The sequence below is a fragment of the Sus scrofa genome, chromosome 8, assembly GCF_000003025.6.
Source record: "Sus scrofa isolate TJ Tabasco breed Duroc chromosome 8, Sscrofa11.1, whole genome shotgun sequence".
Lineage (NCBI taxonomy): Eukaryota > Metazoa > Chordata > Mammalia > Artiodactyla > Suidae > Sus > Sus scrofa.
In genome coordinates this window covers 12,952,855-12,970,605 of record NC_010450.4, presented here as the reverse complement: position 1 = coordinate 12,970,605, position 17,751 = coordinate 12,952,855, and the positions used below count along the sequence as shown (strand labels likewise).

At 40.2% G+C, this 17,751-nt stretch overlaps 1 protein-coding gene across 9 annotated transcripts in view; it reads left to right on the top strand.

The window, feature by feature from the left end:
- Window positions 1,236-17,751, top strand: part of LCORL (ligand dependent nuclear receptor corepressor like) — a 162,493-nt gene continuing 145,977 nt past the window's right edge. Inside the window, exon 1 of one of the 9 annotated variants that reach the window (XM_021100294.1) lies at window positions 1,236-1,627. In XM_021100294.1, the coding sequence (XP_020955953.1) occupies window positions 1,471-1,627 (157 nt within the window). In that variant the 5' untranslated portion in view covers window positions 1,236-1,470. Of the gene's footprint in view, window positions 1,628-2,216; window positions 2,665-7,315; window positions 8,478-17,751 lie in introns of those variants that run through there. The other 8 variants (XR_002346349.1, XM_021100303.1, XM_021100296.1 and 5 more) reach the window with 8 other exon arrangements.

Below are 17,751 nucleotides of genomic sequence, written 5' to 3'. Positions count from 1 at the left end.
TGAGGAAATGATGAGCAATGAATACTTCCATGTAGGAATGAAAAAAAAAAAAAAAGGTGGATAAAGATAAGCCACAAAACAGGGTGAGTGGAACTGAATTCAGAATTCACACTAGTTTCCAAGGAGCATTAAAATATGTTTTCCAGACTTGTCCATAAATTTCCACTAATGCACAGTACCTCTAAGCAAACTTTGGGTGTCTTAGCTTCAGTTCGGCCCCCCGCGCATATACAGAAATACACGCACAATCACCGTGGTGCTGAAGTAAAACATGTCATTGGAGTTTATACCTAACCAAAAGATTTCTCTCTCTCTTTGAAGAAATATTTTCTCTCTAGAGCAGCGTATAATTCATTCCGTAACATTTGTTAAGTGCTAATCCCTTGCCACGCTCTGTACTAGGGCGAAGCAGGTGAAAGATATCAAGGTACAGATGTCTCAAAGGGTCGCTGCCCTCCAGGAGTTTACTTATTGCAGAGCATAAGTTTCTCTTTTTGGAGTTTTCACTCAGCCACACTTAAACCCTCATAAACGATTTCCGGTGAAAAGCCCCGCATCTTTCTCCCAATATTTACAGAGTCTCGCTTTCCAAGAAGTCATCGCCCTGGAAACTGAAGTCACTGCAGGATGTCCCTCTGGATATCTGGCAATTATTTTGGATGCAGCCCAGTCACTGGCTTGCTTTTTCCCTGCTGTGGCAGGATGACTGTGATCCCCAAAAGTTTCCAGCACTTAAAGCACAAAGCGCTGTTCAAACCCTCAAGAGACGGACAACTTTTGCCACTTTCATCGCCTTTCTATTGCGGAGCCTAAGGAGGTTAAGTTGGTTGGGTCAGACACGACGACGCCGGCAGCGCACAGTCTTAGGCGCGGGAAATTAGAGGCTAAACCCACAAGCCGCGCAGTGCTGTGCAGTCTATGCTAACCCAAGTGTGCGAATTGGACTGGAGAGGAACCCATCCCTGATGGACTACAAAATCCGGCATGCACCGCGCCGTGGCGACGAGCTCCACTTCGGGGGTCCCAGCGCAAAGGGGTCTGGGAAGTGAAGTCTCCGGGTGTCCGGAGTTGCGTCGGGAAGGCAGAAGGGAGGCGTGACTAGTCCGCTCCATTGGCGCGCCGGTTCCTGGCCGGGCTCCGAGCCTCCCGCTCCCGCTCAGGGTTTTCGCGGGCGGCGGGAGCAGTATGGCTAGCTTGAGTAAACTCCGGGGGGAGGGGAGGGAGGGGAGGAGATGGGGAGTCGGGGTCAGCGGAAGCTGCAGGTTGCTTCCTTCTCCTCAGCTCCCTCCCCGCCTCTCCCTGAGGGAGCGGTGGGAGGGGGAGGGGATGGGAGAGGGACGGTAGTGTGACACGTGTCAATCAACCCCCCTCCGGGGGGCGCGCGCTCCGGGGCTCGCGCTGAGGGCTCGCGCCCCTGCCTCGTGCCTGCGCCGCTCGTATGTAAATGAGGGCGCGTGACGCGGGACGCAGATGGACAAGGGAAGAGAGAGAATGGCCGCTGCCGCCGCCGCCGCTGCTGCCGCCGCCGCCGCCGCCGCTCAGTGCCGGAGCCCTCGGTGCGCGGCGGAGAGGAGAGGATTCCGGCGGGAACTCGACTCTTGGCGCCACCGCCTCATGCACTGTGTAGGTAAGAGAGACACGGGCCGGGGCCCCGGCTCCGCGCGGCGACGGCTGCCGCAGCCCGAGGAGTTTGTGGCTGAGGGGTTTACTTGAATCTCCCGTTCGGGTCAGTTCAATGGGGGAGCGAGATGGGAGCGGCGGCGGCGCGGCAGCTCCGGCGCTCGCCTTTTGTCTGGGGGCTCCTCGCCCGGCGCACTCCGCGCTCCTTCCCCTCCTCTGCGCTTGGGCTCCCCGGGAACTGTTAGTTCGGACCCGCTCTCCGAGCCCCCGAAGAAGCGGCTCGCTCGCGCTCTCCCCGAAACTCCCCGGCTCCCCTCGCCGCTCGCCGTCCACCTTGTCAGGAGGGAGGAAACGGGCCGGCGGGGTCGGCGCCCGGGTGGAGAGGAGCCGGCGGGTAGAGCCGGCGGGAGGAAGGCGGGCTGGTCCGCGCCCCCGCCGGGCGCTCACACACCCCCTTCTCGCCGCCGGGGGCTGGGCGGGCCGACGCGGCCGAGTTCCCGGGGACGGGGACCTGAGCGACCCCCGGGCTGTTGCGGGGCCGCGGGTGGGCCCGCTGGGGGCGAGGGGCGGTGGGGGCGTCGCCCGAGGGCGGGGGCGCCCAACTCTGCCCTCTCGCGCTCGGCGGCGGCGGCGGCGCGGTGTGTACCCCTTTAAGAAGGAGCCGTTCGAGCGCTGACGGTTGGGATTTGAAGTTCTTCCTCCCTCTTTGGAAGTCTGGTCAGAGAGGGGGGTGTTGTCATGGTGACGGCACCCCCCCCCCCGGTCTCCTCGCGGACGCCCCGAAGACTCGGGTCCTCTTTTACTGTCATGTGATGGACCCTTCCCCGCACAGACACGCACATAACCCTCCCCACCTCCCATTCCCGTTCTCTTGCAATTCCGTCTTCCCTTTTGGTTGGGTCGGAATCGTTTTGCTTCAAACTTCTGGCCTGGGGGCTGTCATTCTGCGGGTTGCTGGGGGGTGGCGGGAGGTGGCGGGACCTCCCCACCTTGCCCCCGTCGCTTTTTTGTCTGAGTCGTGTGCGTGGAACTGTTATCCAGCAGGTTGGTTGAGTGGGCACCGAGGGGATAACGCGGGTTATGGGATGGGGTGTGTTGTGTTTGTTTTGGAAGAGGTTGATGGGTAGGAGAGTAGGAGCAGAGGTAGGAAGGAAGGTTGCATTGTCTAATGAGTGGATAGTGGCTCGCTCGACTGGCGATTAAATCTTGGCGTTTAGAGTTGAGGAGTAATCTTAGCGCCCTAAGACAAAATTACTCTCTTACCTCTTTTCCATCTGTTCTTGCGCCACCTCGCGCCCCATTTCCCCTCACCCCCCTCAGATTTGTTTGGTTAGTGCCTGAAGATCTTTCTTGTTTTTCACTAGTGAAAAGGAGATTGTGGTAGGATAAACTAGTACAACTTCAGCTGAGAAATGTGCACTGCAGAAACCGATGGATATAGAGAACACGTACCAGAAGGAAGGTTGCTCTGATTAGGGACATAAGTTATGTTTAAGCAATTCACTCTTTTACCCTTATGAAATATGTTTTGGTTCTATCTAAGAAAACATTCTGGGAAATAGCTTTGGTCAAGTATTCATAAATAATTTTACTTTTTTTAAAAAAAACTCTCAAGGTATTATTCCACATATAAAAATTTTAAGCCAAGTGTTGCTAATGTTTCCTGAATGCAAATGGACCTGATTTTTATAATTGCTTTTGTAAGGTCTCTTCCACTGACAACCTGTTTGAAATTTGTTGAGTTTGTTCGGTTAGAATCAGGCAGGATAATAGCATTCTAACACTGGCTCACGCTCTCAGTCAGCTGTGTTGTTTTGCCAAGGCTCACGGTGCTTTGACGATGTCTGGACAATTTTCATGTTTTAGAATACTTTGTTTTTCACTTTTTTCTCATCTTGCTTATTTATATACATTACTATGGCTTTGTCTCTCAAAAATATATTGCTTTTGAAAAAGAGACGAATTTTAATTAAACAAAATTAATTGAATTTGATGGAAAAGGGAAATATGATAGATTTCTGTCTTACTACTTCAATACCAAATAGAATTGGAAGACACTGAAATTGAGTTAATGCTGGGTGTCGAATATGCAGCTCCATATTGCATTTTAATGTACCATACGCTTTGCAGTATTTGAAAGGAAATTTTTCCTGAGCTCTGACTATATTTGAAGATTGTTACCTTTTCCTATTACTTTGTAAACATATTTGCAAAAAAGCCATATTCTTTTTACTTTGTATGTGTATGTGTGAATATATATATGTGTGTATATGTACTTTTGTATTGAATATGCAGTACTCTTATTGCTTGAATTTGTTTTTATAAAATATTCTTTTAGCCTTTAGGGAAGAAAATGTTCCACAAGTCTTATTTTTAAATGAGATATGGAAGTTGTAAGTAGCATCTCAGGGCCGTATAGAAATTAGTATGGAGCCAGTAGTGAAGTTTTAATTTTCAGTTCTTAGCCTAAATCTTTAAAGACTCTCATTCATTTTTTTAATAACATATATAAGTGTTCTAATTTTATGGGCGAAAAGTTCATTTTTCTTGTCATGACTGCTTGTAATTAGCTAAGATGTTTAACTCTTGATATGGAAAATATTTACCTTTATTTGTGGAACTCATCTCTAGGTTAGATTTATGGCTACTCTGCAGTTTAATAATGGTTTTTCTTTTTTTATAGTTTAACCAAAGTGTAGTCCTATGAGCTCTGATCCCAGTTAATAGCTTTATTTACAATGTGGTGCTTTTTACAATTTGGCTTTTTTCAGTAATCATCTTACCCTATACTATACTTTTTACTGTATTCATCTAACAAATGTGTGAGTGCTTATGGTGTTTGAATATTTGAGTTATAGTAAATAGTATCCTAGTACTCAGCACAATACTGAGTGATAACAGATATAGTCCAGGATCTTATGGAATATATAATTAGTATCTGATAAGTCATAAAATTTAAAGCAAAAGTCAAGTCTAGGATAAAAGAAATGTGTTAGTATATTTTTAAACATTATCAGGACTTTTATAGTCTGTTAGGATATTTGATCTGGGAAATGAGGCAAGGTTTTTGTTTTAACTTTTAATTTTGATATAATTTTGAACTTATAAGAAAAGTTGGAAGATTGGTACAAAGAACTCTTGTATACCCTTACTTTCACCAGTTGTATTACATTTTGTGGTTATTTGTTTTATCATTCTTGCCTTATATCTATCTTTTTTTCTGAACCATTTGAGGGTACGTTGGAGACATGATACCTTTTCACCCCTGAATTCTTCAGGTAAATTTCCTAAAACCAAGGACATTGTCTTACCCAACCACAGTGTAGTTATTGAAACCAGGAGATATAACACAGACATACTATTAATATATCAAATTCATATTTAGATTTTATCTATTTTATTTATAAGCCTTTCCCCCCTGTCAGGATCACGCCTTGCGTTTGGTCATCATCATGTCTCTTTAGTCACTTTAAATCTGGAACACATCTTTAGCCTTTCTTGTATTTCTTGCCCTTGACATTTTTGAAAAGTACAGGACAGTTATTTTGTAGACTGTCCCTCAGTTTGAATTTGTCTGTGATTTCCTCGTGATTAGATTATTTATGCGTTTGGGTTTTTTTTGGTTTTTTTTTTTTGGCAGGAATACCTCCAAAGAGATGTTCTATCCTTCTTAGCACATCCTGCCTTGAGGTTCGTGATAATGGTTTGTCCAGTGTTAATGATGGTAGCTTTGAAATTTTGGTTAATGTGTATTCTCCATATTTCTCTCTCAAAGTTATTTATCCTTTTGTGATTAATAAGTATTTTATGGGAAAATACTTTTATGAACAGGATATTTACATATTCTTATCAAAACTTCACCCGTGAGTTTTAACATCCATTCATGATTTTTGTAGCTTTATCATTTTATAACTAGCTGATATTGTCATAAAACAGTCTTTCTCATGTCTTCATCCTTTATTCATTTATTTATTCACTCATTCATTTATTTTTACCAGTATGAACTCATGGATTCTTATTTTATTCAGTGGTTAGATCCATTACAGTCATTATTTTGATTTCCAAATTGTCCCAGGTTTGGCCAGTGGGAGCATCATTAAGCTGGTTCTGGTATTTTTTGACAAATCATTTGTTTCCCCCACCCTCAGCCCAACGACTTTTTTTTTTTTTTTTTTTAGCACTTCCTTCCTGCCAAAAGAAGATATTCCAGGTTCATAAGCCATTTTTCCAAGGAGCCCTGAATTCTTTTTTGGGAAAAAAAGATTAAGATAGCAGAGTCTGAACACTAGGTGTCAGGACTGTTTTTAAGCCCTGTTTTTCTGATACAGAAGTTAATGATCATTGTAACTGATTTGCCTAACTTTACAACAGTTAAAAAGACAAAGATTTGATTAGAATCATTCTATAAACTCCATTGTTGTCCAGTAGAAATATAATGGGTGCCAAATACATAATTTAGAATTTTCTAGTAACCACATTAAAAAAGCGTCTTTGATTTAGTCCAGGATATTAAAAATATTTTAACATTAATCTTTGCAAAATTGTTGAGTTAATTTACATTCTTTTTTAAATATTAAACCTTTGAAATCAATTATGGCACATCTTAGTTTGGACTAGCTACATTTCAGATGCTTAGTAGCTTCAGGTGGCAAGTGACTAACACATTGAACAGCACAGTTTTATAGTGTAGTGGCTCCGGCCAATTCTTGATTATCTTAGTACCACTTATTTCAAATCTGTTGATACTAACCAAACCAATAGCTTTCCCAAAATCTTTTATTCCCCAGATCTTTTGTTTGAATAATGTAATAGTGAACTTTGGGTGGAGTTCCCACTGTGGCATAACAGGATCGGCAGCCTCTTGGGAGCACTGGGATGCATGTTTGATCCCTCACCCAGCACAGTGGGTTAAGGATCCAGCATTGCCTTAGCTGCAGCTTAGGTTGCAACTGTGGTTTGGATCTAATCCCTGGCCCAGGAGCTCCATGTGCCAGCAGGGTGGCCAAAAATTTTTAAAAAAAGGAATATAGGCTCTACCTGTGTTTGAATTCTAGCTCATACTGCATCCCAGTGTGAACAAGTTGTTTAACCTCTCTGTCCTTCAGTTTCATGTATGTAAAGTGAAGATAATGAGGGTGTTTGAAAATTAAATGTGTCGATACATGTTAATGTGTCTGCCTTATAGAAAACATTCCATAAATGTTAGCTATTATGGTTATTTATTTATTTATTTTTGGCCGCACCTGCATATAGAAGTTCCCAGGCCAGGGATCCAAGTCGCACCTACAGTAGCAACCCAAGCTACTGCCGTGACAACACAGGATCCTTAAGCTGCAGCACTACAAAAGAATTCCAAGTTATTGTTGATTTATACAGGTTATTGGCAGCTTTGAGCTGTATGTTTTTGCCGCTAGATTCTTTCTGGTGGGAATGCTGATGAACAATGAACAGATCATGAGGCATGTTAGAGGAAAAGAGAGCTTAAAAGATCTGTATTTTAGGGTATTCTTGAATTGTAGAGTCATAGTTTAAAAATCACGATATATGGAGTTTCCATCGTAGCGCAGTGGAAACAAAATCTGGCTAGCATCCAATAAGGATGCAGGTTCAGTCTCTGGTCTTGCTCAGTAGGTTAAGGATCCAGTGTTGCCATGAGCTGTGGTATAGGTCACAGACGCTGCTCGGATCTGGCATTGCTGTGGATGTGGTGTAGGCCAATGGCTACAGCTCCGATTTGACCCCTTGCCTGGGAACCTCTATATGCTGTGGTTGCAGCCCTTAAAAGCAAAAAATAAATAAATAAATAACTGTTAATCACTGAGACTCATCTTGTCTTTTCATATATGAGAAGAGCAAAAGACATTTGATGCTGTCTTACATTATAAGGAATTTGTAATAAATGAATACAAGAAATTAGTTTAAATTCATTACAAAAAATGTATGTCATATTAAATCATCTAAAGCTACTCTTTGTTGGTGCCTATTCTCTGTGTTCTTCCTGTTAACCACATCACTGTTTTAGACCTCTGCACTGTACAAGTGTTTGCAGAGGAGACTTTCTTCCAAACTACCTACCCCATTTGTAATCAGGAGTATCGGGTCAGAGGATATTCTCTTATTCTCTTTTTAACCTCTGAAGTTATAGGAGCCCTTTATAGAGCTACAACTTAAAAATGGGATTGTCCAGGTAAATAAAGTTCTAAATAATCAGTGACACTTCTTTCTAGCTGTTTCTTGCATCCTGCTCTCATTTTTCCAGTAACTTCTACCTTGTCTTGTTACTATTTCCATATAAATTCCAGAAGAGTAGATTTACTTAGAAATCAGGATTTGATGAAGACTGGTATGGATGGGCCAACTACCCCAAAACTTTAACTGTACAACAATTTTTTTCAAGCACTAGCAAATTTTTTATCCATTAAAAAGATGTAAATTCTTGCACTAATAATATGCATCGGGCAAATGGAATCTATGATGATCATGAGTAGTTGGGTGGTTAAAACACGTATCCAAATTTTCTGTAAAATAGATATATTGTGAATTTTTCACGTAAAATGTGAAATTCTGTGTACTATTAGATTATTGTATACTTGGAATTTCTGCCATCCTTGGGACCAAGCAGTATATAAATTTCATATGTTTTCAGATATATAAAAGTAGAAACAAGCTGTAAACTGGTCTAAGCATATCGTACATGGTGAAACAAGCTGTAGGCTGGTCTGAGTGTATCGTACGTAGCTTCCTTTCTGTGTGGTGCTGTCTCTTCCTGTCCGTGCTACTTCCCTTGGCTGGCTACATGTGTGTATCCCCTCCCTGTTTGGCTGTGTACTGTGATCAGTTCCTATTATGTCACTATGGTAAGTTCCTGTTATTTGTCCCCCATATCCCCCTGACTTGTCTTTCAGCCTTGGTCTAATTTTCTACCACAGTGCAGTCTTAGGAGGAGCAACAAAGACATGTAGATTTTTGGGTATGCAGTTTTTCTTCCATTTTGGTAAATCCACATTTTCAATTATGATGTCATATATTATTGAGGTGTAGAGTTCCTCTCTCTTTCATTTTTGATAATATTCCTTCTTTTTGGTGTGTGTGTGAGCACATGCACGTTTTATGCACTATGGAATATAGATAAGAGAATATGAATAGGCCCAGACCGACCTATTGCTACCATTAGGAAACTCATTAAGATAACAAAATAATGCCATATTTATTATTTGAAGAATGTCACTTTGCTCTTATTTAAAGCTACTTAAAAATTTGTTTTGAGAATTTTGTGTTTTGTAGAAAACAACTTAAAAAGAAGAATCACTTTTTTTTTCTTTTTTTTTTTTTCTTTTCCTTGGCATGTAGAAATTCCTGGGCCAAGAATGAAACACAAGCCATGGCACTGACAACACCAAATCCTTAACCTCCAAGCCAGCAAGAATCACTTTTCTGTATCTCAATCTCCTTTCCTTTCATGTAGTTTTCCCATTAATTGACAACCACCTTATCCCGCTTATTTATATTTGCTTCTTTGTTTTTCTTTTTCATTTACCTTAATCTGTTGCCAAGTTATTATTACTTTCTTTATATTATCTCTTGGATTCAGTTTTTCTCGTGAAAGAGTGAGCATTTGGGCAGATTCAGATAAGATTCTGGTTTATGTCAGTATCTGCATTGCCGGTTTTACTGTCCTTCTAGCTTATAACGTACGTTAAATTATTATTTGAAAGAGCTGCTTTGATTTTTGTAGTTTGCAAAGTAGTACTAACTCCCATTTGTCTTTTTCTCATCAAGTAAAACTCCTAACCATATTCAATTAGTTGATCATAGTCCACCAGACTTCTGTTTACCTAGTTTCTTCTTGAGACAGCCCAACCACTTTCATCTGCTTTCACTTCTATTTGTACACATTCTCCAAATCTTGAGTATCTTATTAATCATAACAGCAATCCTGCATCCTCAGTCACCTTTAAAATTCAGTTTTATCCTAGAGTCTTTTCTGAAGTATTCTAAAATATTTAAGATCTTTTTTCTATTAATTCAAATTGGCCAGTTCTTTTCTGATGGCCATGTGTAAGGAATATATGTAGGGAAGTAGCTTTGTTCAGTAGTCTTCGTATTTAAATAGTAAAACATTTATTTAGGAAACAGTTTAGGGGCAAGGGACAAGTTTTCACTTGGTAAAAAGGATTAAGAATTAAAAGAATATAGTTCCTTTTAAGCCTCTACCATTATAACCTTAGACAGAAGTCATTTCACTTTTCACAGATGAAAAATCTGTGAAACTAGGATAATATCTGTCCTTAAATATTCACTATTTTTGTTTTTATAAAAGGTGCTATAGTACTTTTGTAGTGGTGGTTTCTGGGCTAAAAATATAAATTACAGAATTATCAGCATAAAGATGATATTTAAATCTCTGAAAATGGGTGAGACCACCTAAGGATAAGGGACAGTATAACTCGAGAGGAATAGAGTATTTAGTACCATGTTTTAAGGAATCTTAACATTCTTTGGATGAAGTGGAGCCTCAGAGTAAGGCCACTGGACTTTTACACTGAAAAGTGAGGCCACTGAGTTAAGTAGGAAAACCAGGAAAGATGGTATCATCAAATCTAAGAGGAGAGAAGAGTGTTATAATAAGGAGGGATTGTTTTGTGTTGATGTCAAGTACTGTTAAACAGGAAAATGTGCATTATTTTTGTCAAGGTAGAAGTTCTTGGTGACCTTGACTGGATAAATTTCAGCAGAGTGGTGGGACTGGAAACTGTATTATAATAGACTAGAAAGTATTTAAAATGTGTCCAAGTGTAGAAAACATTTGAGAAGTTACATTTCGAGGAAGAACAGATAAATTAGAGCAGTAACTGAAAGGATCTGGGGTCTAGGAATGTTTGTTTTATAGATGGATAATAGGATGGAGAATACTTTTTTGAATCAATAATAGCTATGGCTACTTTATGTTATTTAAGTAAGCTGAGACTTGATAGCAGCAAAATATTGAGAGATAAATTAGATAAATATCATGGGCTTGGTTTGAATCACTGAATGTGAACTCTGTTTCATTCCTTCAGAACATGTTTTCCTAATTAAGCTCATTGACTGAGATGTGGTATGTGTGGTGTATGTGGCATTAGTGTTACACGTTTTAAAAGAATGATTTTTTTTTCCAGTTAATTTACTGTTGTCAGTCAGTCATCAAATATCTTGAGTCCTCCTGGCAGTTGATTGAAGTGTAATTCTGTGTTTCTTCCTTAACTAGGTTCTGAACTGAAAATAGACTTAGGAATCAGGGGTGAAGATGTTAGGTTTTTAGATGGTAAGACTGTATTAAAGAACTTGGCTTATAACTGAGGCCAAAGTTGGACAATATGATCCTGAATTGAACTTACCAACCTATTAAAGAGCAGCTGGAGCTACAGGCCTCTTCTAAGATACAAGGAAGCTCTACCCATATAGTTTGCTTACTGGTAGGTAGGACCATCTAGGCAGAATGGTATGCTTGAAAAATGACCTTTAAAACATTAATCCATTCCACTAGGAACAACTATCAAGATGTTGCCAATACTAGTCATTACTCTTTCCTTTCATTGGAAGCATAAGGGGCAGGAAAAGGACAGAAGCTTCTTCCAGGACACTTCTCCCTAAGAACGTGGAAAGTATTGGGAGAGGTGGGAACTGGAGTTGGGTAAAAAAGCGAATTCCTATACTAGGAATAGGATTTAGACTTTGCTTTTAAAGAGCTCAGAATTATCAAGGATATTAAGTATTAGAGTTGACATAATATAATGGAAAGACAGAGGAGAGAGCAATTGATATTGATTTGAAGATCTGAAATGACTAGGCTTCAGAAGATTGAGTGAAAGCAGGGATTGGCAGACTTTTTTGGTAAAGGACCAAATGTAAATATTTTAGGCTTTGTGGGCCATGCGGTCTTTATTGCTCAACTCCACTCTTGTAGTACAAAAGCAGTGTCTAAATGAATGAGCATGGCTGTGTCCCAATAACAAAATTATTTACAAAAATAGGCAAATTTGGCCTATAAGCCATAGTTTGCTGATCCCTAAGTTAAATGATCCATCCAGAAAGTAGAGTGAAAGGAACAGGCTGAGGGATAGTGTAAGCAAAGATTTAGAGGTCTAAATAATGTATATTCTGAAAATATTCAGCACTCCGTTGTCATTGGAGTATAGGGTGGGAGTAGGAAGTAGGACTGAAAGTATAAATTATGGCATCTATAAGGAGGAAATTATGAACCTCTGAATTTTTTTTAATGAGTAATAAGCATGATCAGATAAGTCGGCTTATTTTCATTTGGAACATCTGCTGTTGGTTCAGGTTTGAGGGTTTTTTGTTTGTAATAGTTTTAAGAAGCTCAAATTGAAGCAGCCCTTTTAAGTAAAAACTGGGGAAATGAGCAATCTCCACTTCAGTAAATCAAGATACTGGATTGCTCAAGTACTCTCAAATGGCACCCTTCTTTTTTGTCTGGGCTCTGAACAACTTGACAATTAAAATAAGGAGAAAGATGGAAGCAGAAAATCGCTTTAATTGCTAATAGAGGCCAGCTTAGAGAAATAGCTTGGTGGCAGAGTCAGGTGTTCTGGCAGAGGCCAGTTTATCCACCCAGTCCTAGGCATACTAGGGAAGCAGAGCAAAATGTGAGCTCTCTGGATATATGTTCTCCCGATAGCTACTTCCAGGGGTCTACTCAGTTATTCTTTACAAAATCATCAATCAGATCAGTCACTTCACTTCCCTTGGGGTAAGGAGATGCTCATACTGTGCTTATTTTTTTAATTATAGTTGATTTACAGTGTTGTGCCAATTTCTGCTGTACAGCAGAGTGACCCACTTGCTCATTCCCTCTCTTATATGATCAAACATTCCCTTTCTTATATTGTCTTCCATCCTGGTCTTTCCCAAGAGACTGGATATAGTGTCCTGTGCTATATACAGTAGGACCTCATTGCTTATCCATTCCACATGTAATAGTTTGCATCTACTAACCCCAGTATCCAGGCCATCTCACTCTCTCACCCTTCCCCTGGGCAACCACGAGTCTGTTCTCTGTGAATCTATTTCTGTTTTGCAGATAGGTTCATCTGTGCCATATTTTAGATTCCACATATAAGTGATATAATATGGTATTTTTCTTTCTCTTTCTGACTTACTTCAGTTAGTATAAGATCTCTAATTGCATCCAAGCTGCTGCAAATGGCATTATTTTATTCTTTTTTTATGGCTGAGTGGTATTCCATCATATATATATGTACCACATCTTCTTAATCCATTCATTTGACAATGGACATTTAGGTTGTTTCCATGTCTTGGCTATTGTTTTGTGTGGGTTTTTTGTTTTTTGTTTTTTTATCTTTCTAGGGCCACACCCATGGCAAATGAAGGTTCCCAGGCTAGGGGTGCAATCGAGCTGTAGCTGCTGGCCTACACCACAGCCGCTGTGACCACAAGCTACACCAGTGCTGGATCCTTAACCCACTGAGCAAGGCCAGGGGTCGAACCTGCATCCTCATGGATACTGGTCAGATTCATTTCCACCAAGCCACGAAGATAACTCTCCTGTCTTAGCTATTGTGAGGTTGTGTTTATGACACATCTGTCCTCATGGAAACAAGGAAAAGGTATTTCTCCTCTAATAGGATTAATTTTTGCAGAGCTGTATCTGGGCATATGTGTACTAGAAACAAAACAACTGTCATTATACTGAAAACAAATTAAACTGACATATTTAAAATATTTAATTCTAGTGTTTGAAACAGTCATTTTTTGTAATCTGAAAATAAATGTTTTTTTAAATAATGAACTAGATTTTCTCACAGGCATATGTAAGATACTTAAATAAAATGTATATTTGGCTAGAAAAGAAAGATAACTTTCCTTCATCAATTTTCTTTCTTCTTTTTTTTAAACACCTCCCCGCTTCCTGGCATATGGAAATTCGCAGGCTAGGGGTCAAATCAGAGCTGTAGCTGCTGGCCTATACCACAGCCACAGCAAAGCCACATGTGAGCTGTGTCTGTAACATACATGGCAGCTTGAAGCAATGCTGAATCCTTAACCCACTGTCTGAGGCCAAGGATTGAACCTGCATCCTCATGGATACTAGTCTAGTTTGTTACCGCTGAGCCATGATAGGAACTCCTCTTTATTAATTTTCAATTGACTTTAAATTTAGAAGGAATTAGTATGAAAGAATAGAGCACTTTATCATAGTGCAAAAGGCAGATACTTTGAAAAATAATCCTTTTAATTAGCTCTGATTACAGGTGCTTATGCAGTTTTTCACGGATATCTCTCTATTTTAAAAATGTCGTCAGTTGCTTTCTTGTTCTCTTCCTTTTCCCTTTCCGAACATTTCAGTATTAAAACCATGAAGTGGGTAAGTTTCCACACTGGATGAGGTGTGTGGGAGAGGGAGCCATGTCCTCTTGAAGGAATGGGATGTCAGAGCCTCTTGGGGGTGAGGAGGGTCTCCATGTGGGTTGATGGAGCTGGAGGCATGAGGAACAATCTGTATAAGAGGGCACATTAGTGTAAGGTTTTGGAGCCCAAGCAGGGTCAGTATGGTATTTGTGAGGGAGAATAACCTGGTACAGGGTAAGAGGATAAAGAGGGCATCCACTTGGAAGTGAGGGGTGGGGGGGCTAAGGGTGGACAGCAGAAAGGCATCTCTGTGGGAGGGTAGCCTAGTACGGGTATATTGAGTTGGGTGAGGTGGAAGTCCATGCACAGAGGCATCCCCCATGCAAGATCAGATCCTGAGGGTGGGGAGAGGAGGGCAGCTCAGTAGAGGGTCTGCTCATTAAAGAATGTTGCTTGCCTAAGCAAGATGAGGATATTCTTGTAGGAAGAGTGCCAGGTGCGAGGGATATGGGGCCCTGAGCGAGGTGGGGAGGTTGTACCTATGGAGGAGGTCTGGGAGTGTTGGTACAGAGAGAAGTAAAAAGAGCATCCCTGTGGGGATGGGGAAGCAACCACAGTAGGAGATGGATAACAGATGGAGAGACTGGTCAAATAAGGAAGTATGAAGGATAATGGAAGCCAGGCCTGTCACTGACTGGGAAGGGAGTTACCATTATAGAAGTTGAAAAAACTAGAATGCTCTCTGTAGTGTTGGATTGGAAAAGAGATATTGGTATCAAGTCATAGATTCCATTGCATATAAATATAGAAATGTACATGTATTTTCTATACTGTTGACCGAGAAGTGGCCTAGGAACAGTGACACCCCAGAGGCAGTGAGCATAATATTTCATTGTTAATTTACTAATTTTAATGGTTTTATTTGTAAGAGAATGCCTTTGTAGGAAATAATTAATAAAGAATTCAAGGGTGATGGGATATTATGTAGGCCATTTACTCTCAAATGGTTGGAAAAGTAAAAGTTCTTACCATACCTAAAACATTTTCTGTAAATTTAAGATTGTTATAAAGTAAAAATATTTAAAAGCAGTGCCATTAGTCTAAATATTACCTTCTCTTGAATTAATCTCTTTCAGCCCTTAAAACCTCATAGTTGGTAATATCGAAATTGACTTAACAGACTTTTCAATGATAAAGAGTTGCCCTTTGCAACAATGATTAACTAATATCTATTGAGCATTTACCGTGTGTTAGACACTGTGCTAAGCTTTTATTGTATTACTTACATTTAATTTTCACATGTAAAATAGTAAATATAGTTTTTAATCTTCATTTTACACTTGAGAAAGCCAAGGGCTAGAAAAGCTGACTTCTCCAAGACTTTCCATCTAGGAACTATAAAGGTAGAATTCACATCTAAGTCTATTCACATCTGAGTCTTTTGGTCAAACCTAGTTTAAAAATTAGCCAATCAGGAGTTCCCATAGTGGCTCAGCGGTTAACAAACCCAACTGGCATCCATGAGGATGCAGGTTCGATCCCTGGCCTTGCTCAGTGGGTTAAGGATCTGGCGTCATTATGAGCTATGGTGTAGGTTGCAGACGCAGCTCGGATCCTCCGTTGCTGTGGCTCTGGTGTAGGCCGGAGGCTACGGCTCCAATTGGGTACCTCCATATGCCACAGGTGCTGCCCTAGAAAGAAAAAAAAAAAGAAAAAAGAAAAGAAATTTTCAGCCAGTCTGATCCTTCCTGTTTCCTGGTCAGATAGTTGCATTTAAAACTTTAGTACTAGAGCTGTAATCTGTTTTATTTTAGAATTTTGAGTTTTAGGAGGAGGGAAAAATATTCTGGGTTTAGACTTTCTTGGCCTTTTGCTCCTGGTCCTGGAATAAGAGAGAATCCGTTAAGGGTTCCCTTGAGATCAGTTAATCAGGGAATAGTATCCCCAAATTTCTTTCTTGGTCTTAACATTGAAAAGGGAGAGAGGTAAGAACATGGAGTGAGTGGTGCAAGGTTTTCGCCAGCATAGATTTAGTCTGGATATAGAGATGTAAAGTTAACCCTCTGCCAATTCCAAAAATGATGGTCGTACCCTTTCTACCTCCTTTAAACTTTTACCAATAATGGGAAATGATCAAATAGCTGATGACAATTTAAAATAAAATTCCATTTTAACTCTCCTTTTGCCTATGCTCCCCTATACCCATTTAGAGTATAGGAAAGTAGTGGTCTGATAATTATTTAAACACACCAATGTTACGGCATCAACCCAATCATTACCTATTTTTTTTCTTCTTTGCCTTGTTATTCACCCTTTGAATATGTCTGTTCTAGCATAGGTATAACTCATAAATGAAGTAGTATTTCCCTGACTACATATTAGCTTATTTACCTAACTTATTAAGTTATCTTATTTAGCTACCTTACCTTCATTCTTCTCCTGAGTCTGAAGCCATAAGCCTTTTCATTTTCTGTCAGAATGCGTTTTTGCTGACCTTCTCACTTTTTACACCTATTCTAAAATTGCCCTTTTAGTTTTGTCAAGAATAATTGGATTTTCAGTGTTGAAGGAAGCATGGCCATCTGCTATAATCCTTTCATACATCTTTTTTTCTCCTCATAATTTTTTTCAGTAAATATTTATGGGGCAGGCATTGTGCTAGGTTACTCAGATGCATTATATTGTCTTTTTGAAGCAAATAATAGTAATTATTGTTATTTTAAATTATTTTACTTTACTGTGGATTAGGCAAGTGCTTACACTAGAATTCATTTGACTTTCACAGCAGTCAAATAAATAGGAACTATTTTTACCATCCCCACTTTACAGACAAGGAAGTAAAGTGCCTCATAGGTAGTGAAAAACCATTGAAAGATTTTAAAGCATAGGAGTTACATAGTTTAATTTGTGGTTTTATAAGATTACTTTGCCCTTAGAGTAACAGGAGAATAAGACAGGCAGATTAATCATGGGAAAGTCAAGATAGCCCAACCAAAGGGTTCCTTTGTGGTGCATTGGGTTAAGGATCCAACCTTGTCACTGCAGCGTCTCAGGCCACTGCTATAGTGCAGGTTTGATTCCTGACCTGGGAACCTCCACATGCTTTGGGTGTGGCGGAAAAAAAAAAAAAAAAAAAAAAAAGATAGACCAACCAAGAAATACTGAGGGACTGAAATAAAAGTAGTGGTAAAAATGAAGGACGAGGCAGAATCCAAAAGTTAGGAGGCATTATGATCAACAGATTTTAACCATTGATGATCATGGGCATACAGAAAAAGTCAGAAGAATAGAAAATCATTTCTAGGCGTAAGAGGCCTATTTGGGAAATTCCCTGGTGACTCAGAGGGTTAAGGGGTCTGGCATTGTCACTGCTGTGGTGTGTGGATTTGAAGCCTGGCCTAGGAACTTCTGTATGCCACACATGTGGCCAAAAATAAAATATTTAAAAAGTAAGAGGTCTGATTAGATTGTGGGATCATTATCCAAAATGGAATATAGAGCAGTTTTCATTTTGAGTAGTAAGGTCACTATTTAAGTATATTGATATCTAGGATCAACATATTAGGGTATGCTAGTTTGCCATAATCCAGTTGTTGTAAGAGTATGTACAGCAAGACCTCTAAGGAAAAAGTGGAATGTGGTAGAGTATAGATCAGAACTTTTGCTGCAGGAATCATGTGGCACCTCTGCATTCTTGTATTCTTAAGAACCTATACGTTTGTAGGTACAGAGATGTCTTTAGACCTTGATTATCATAATATG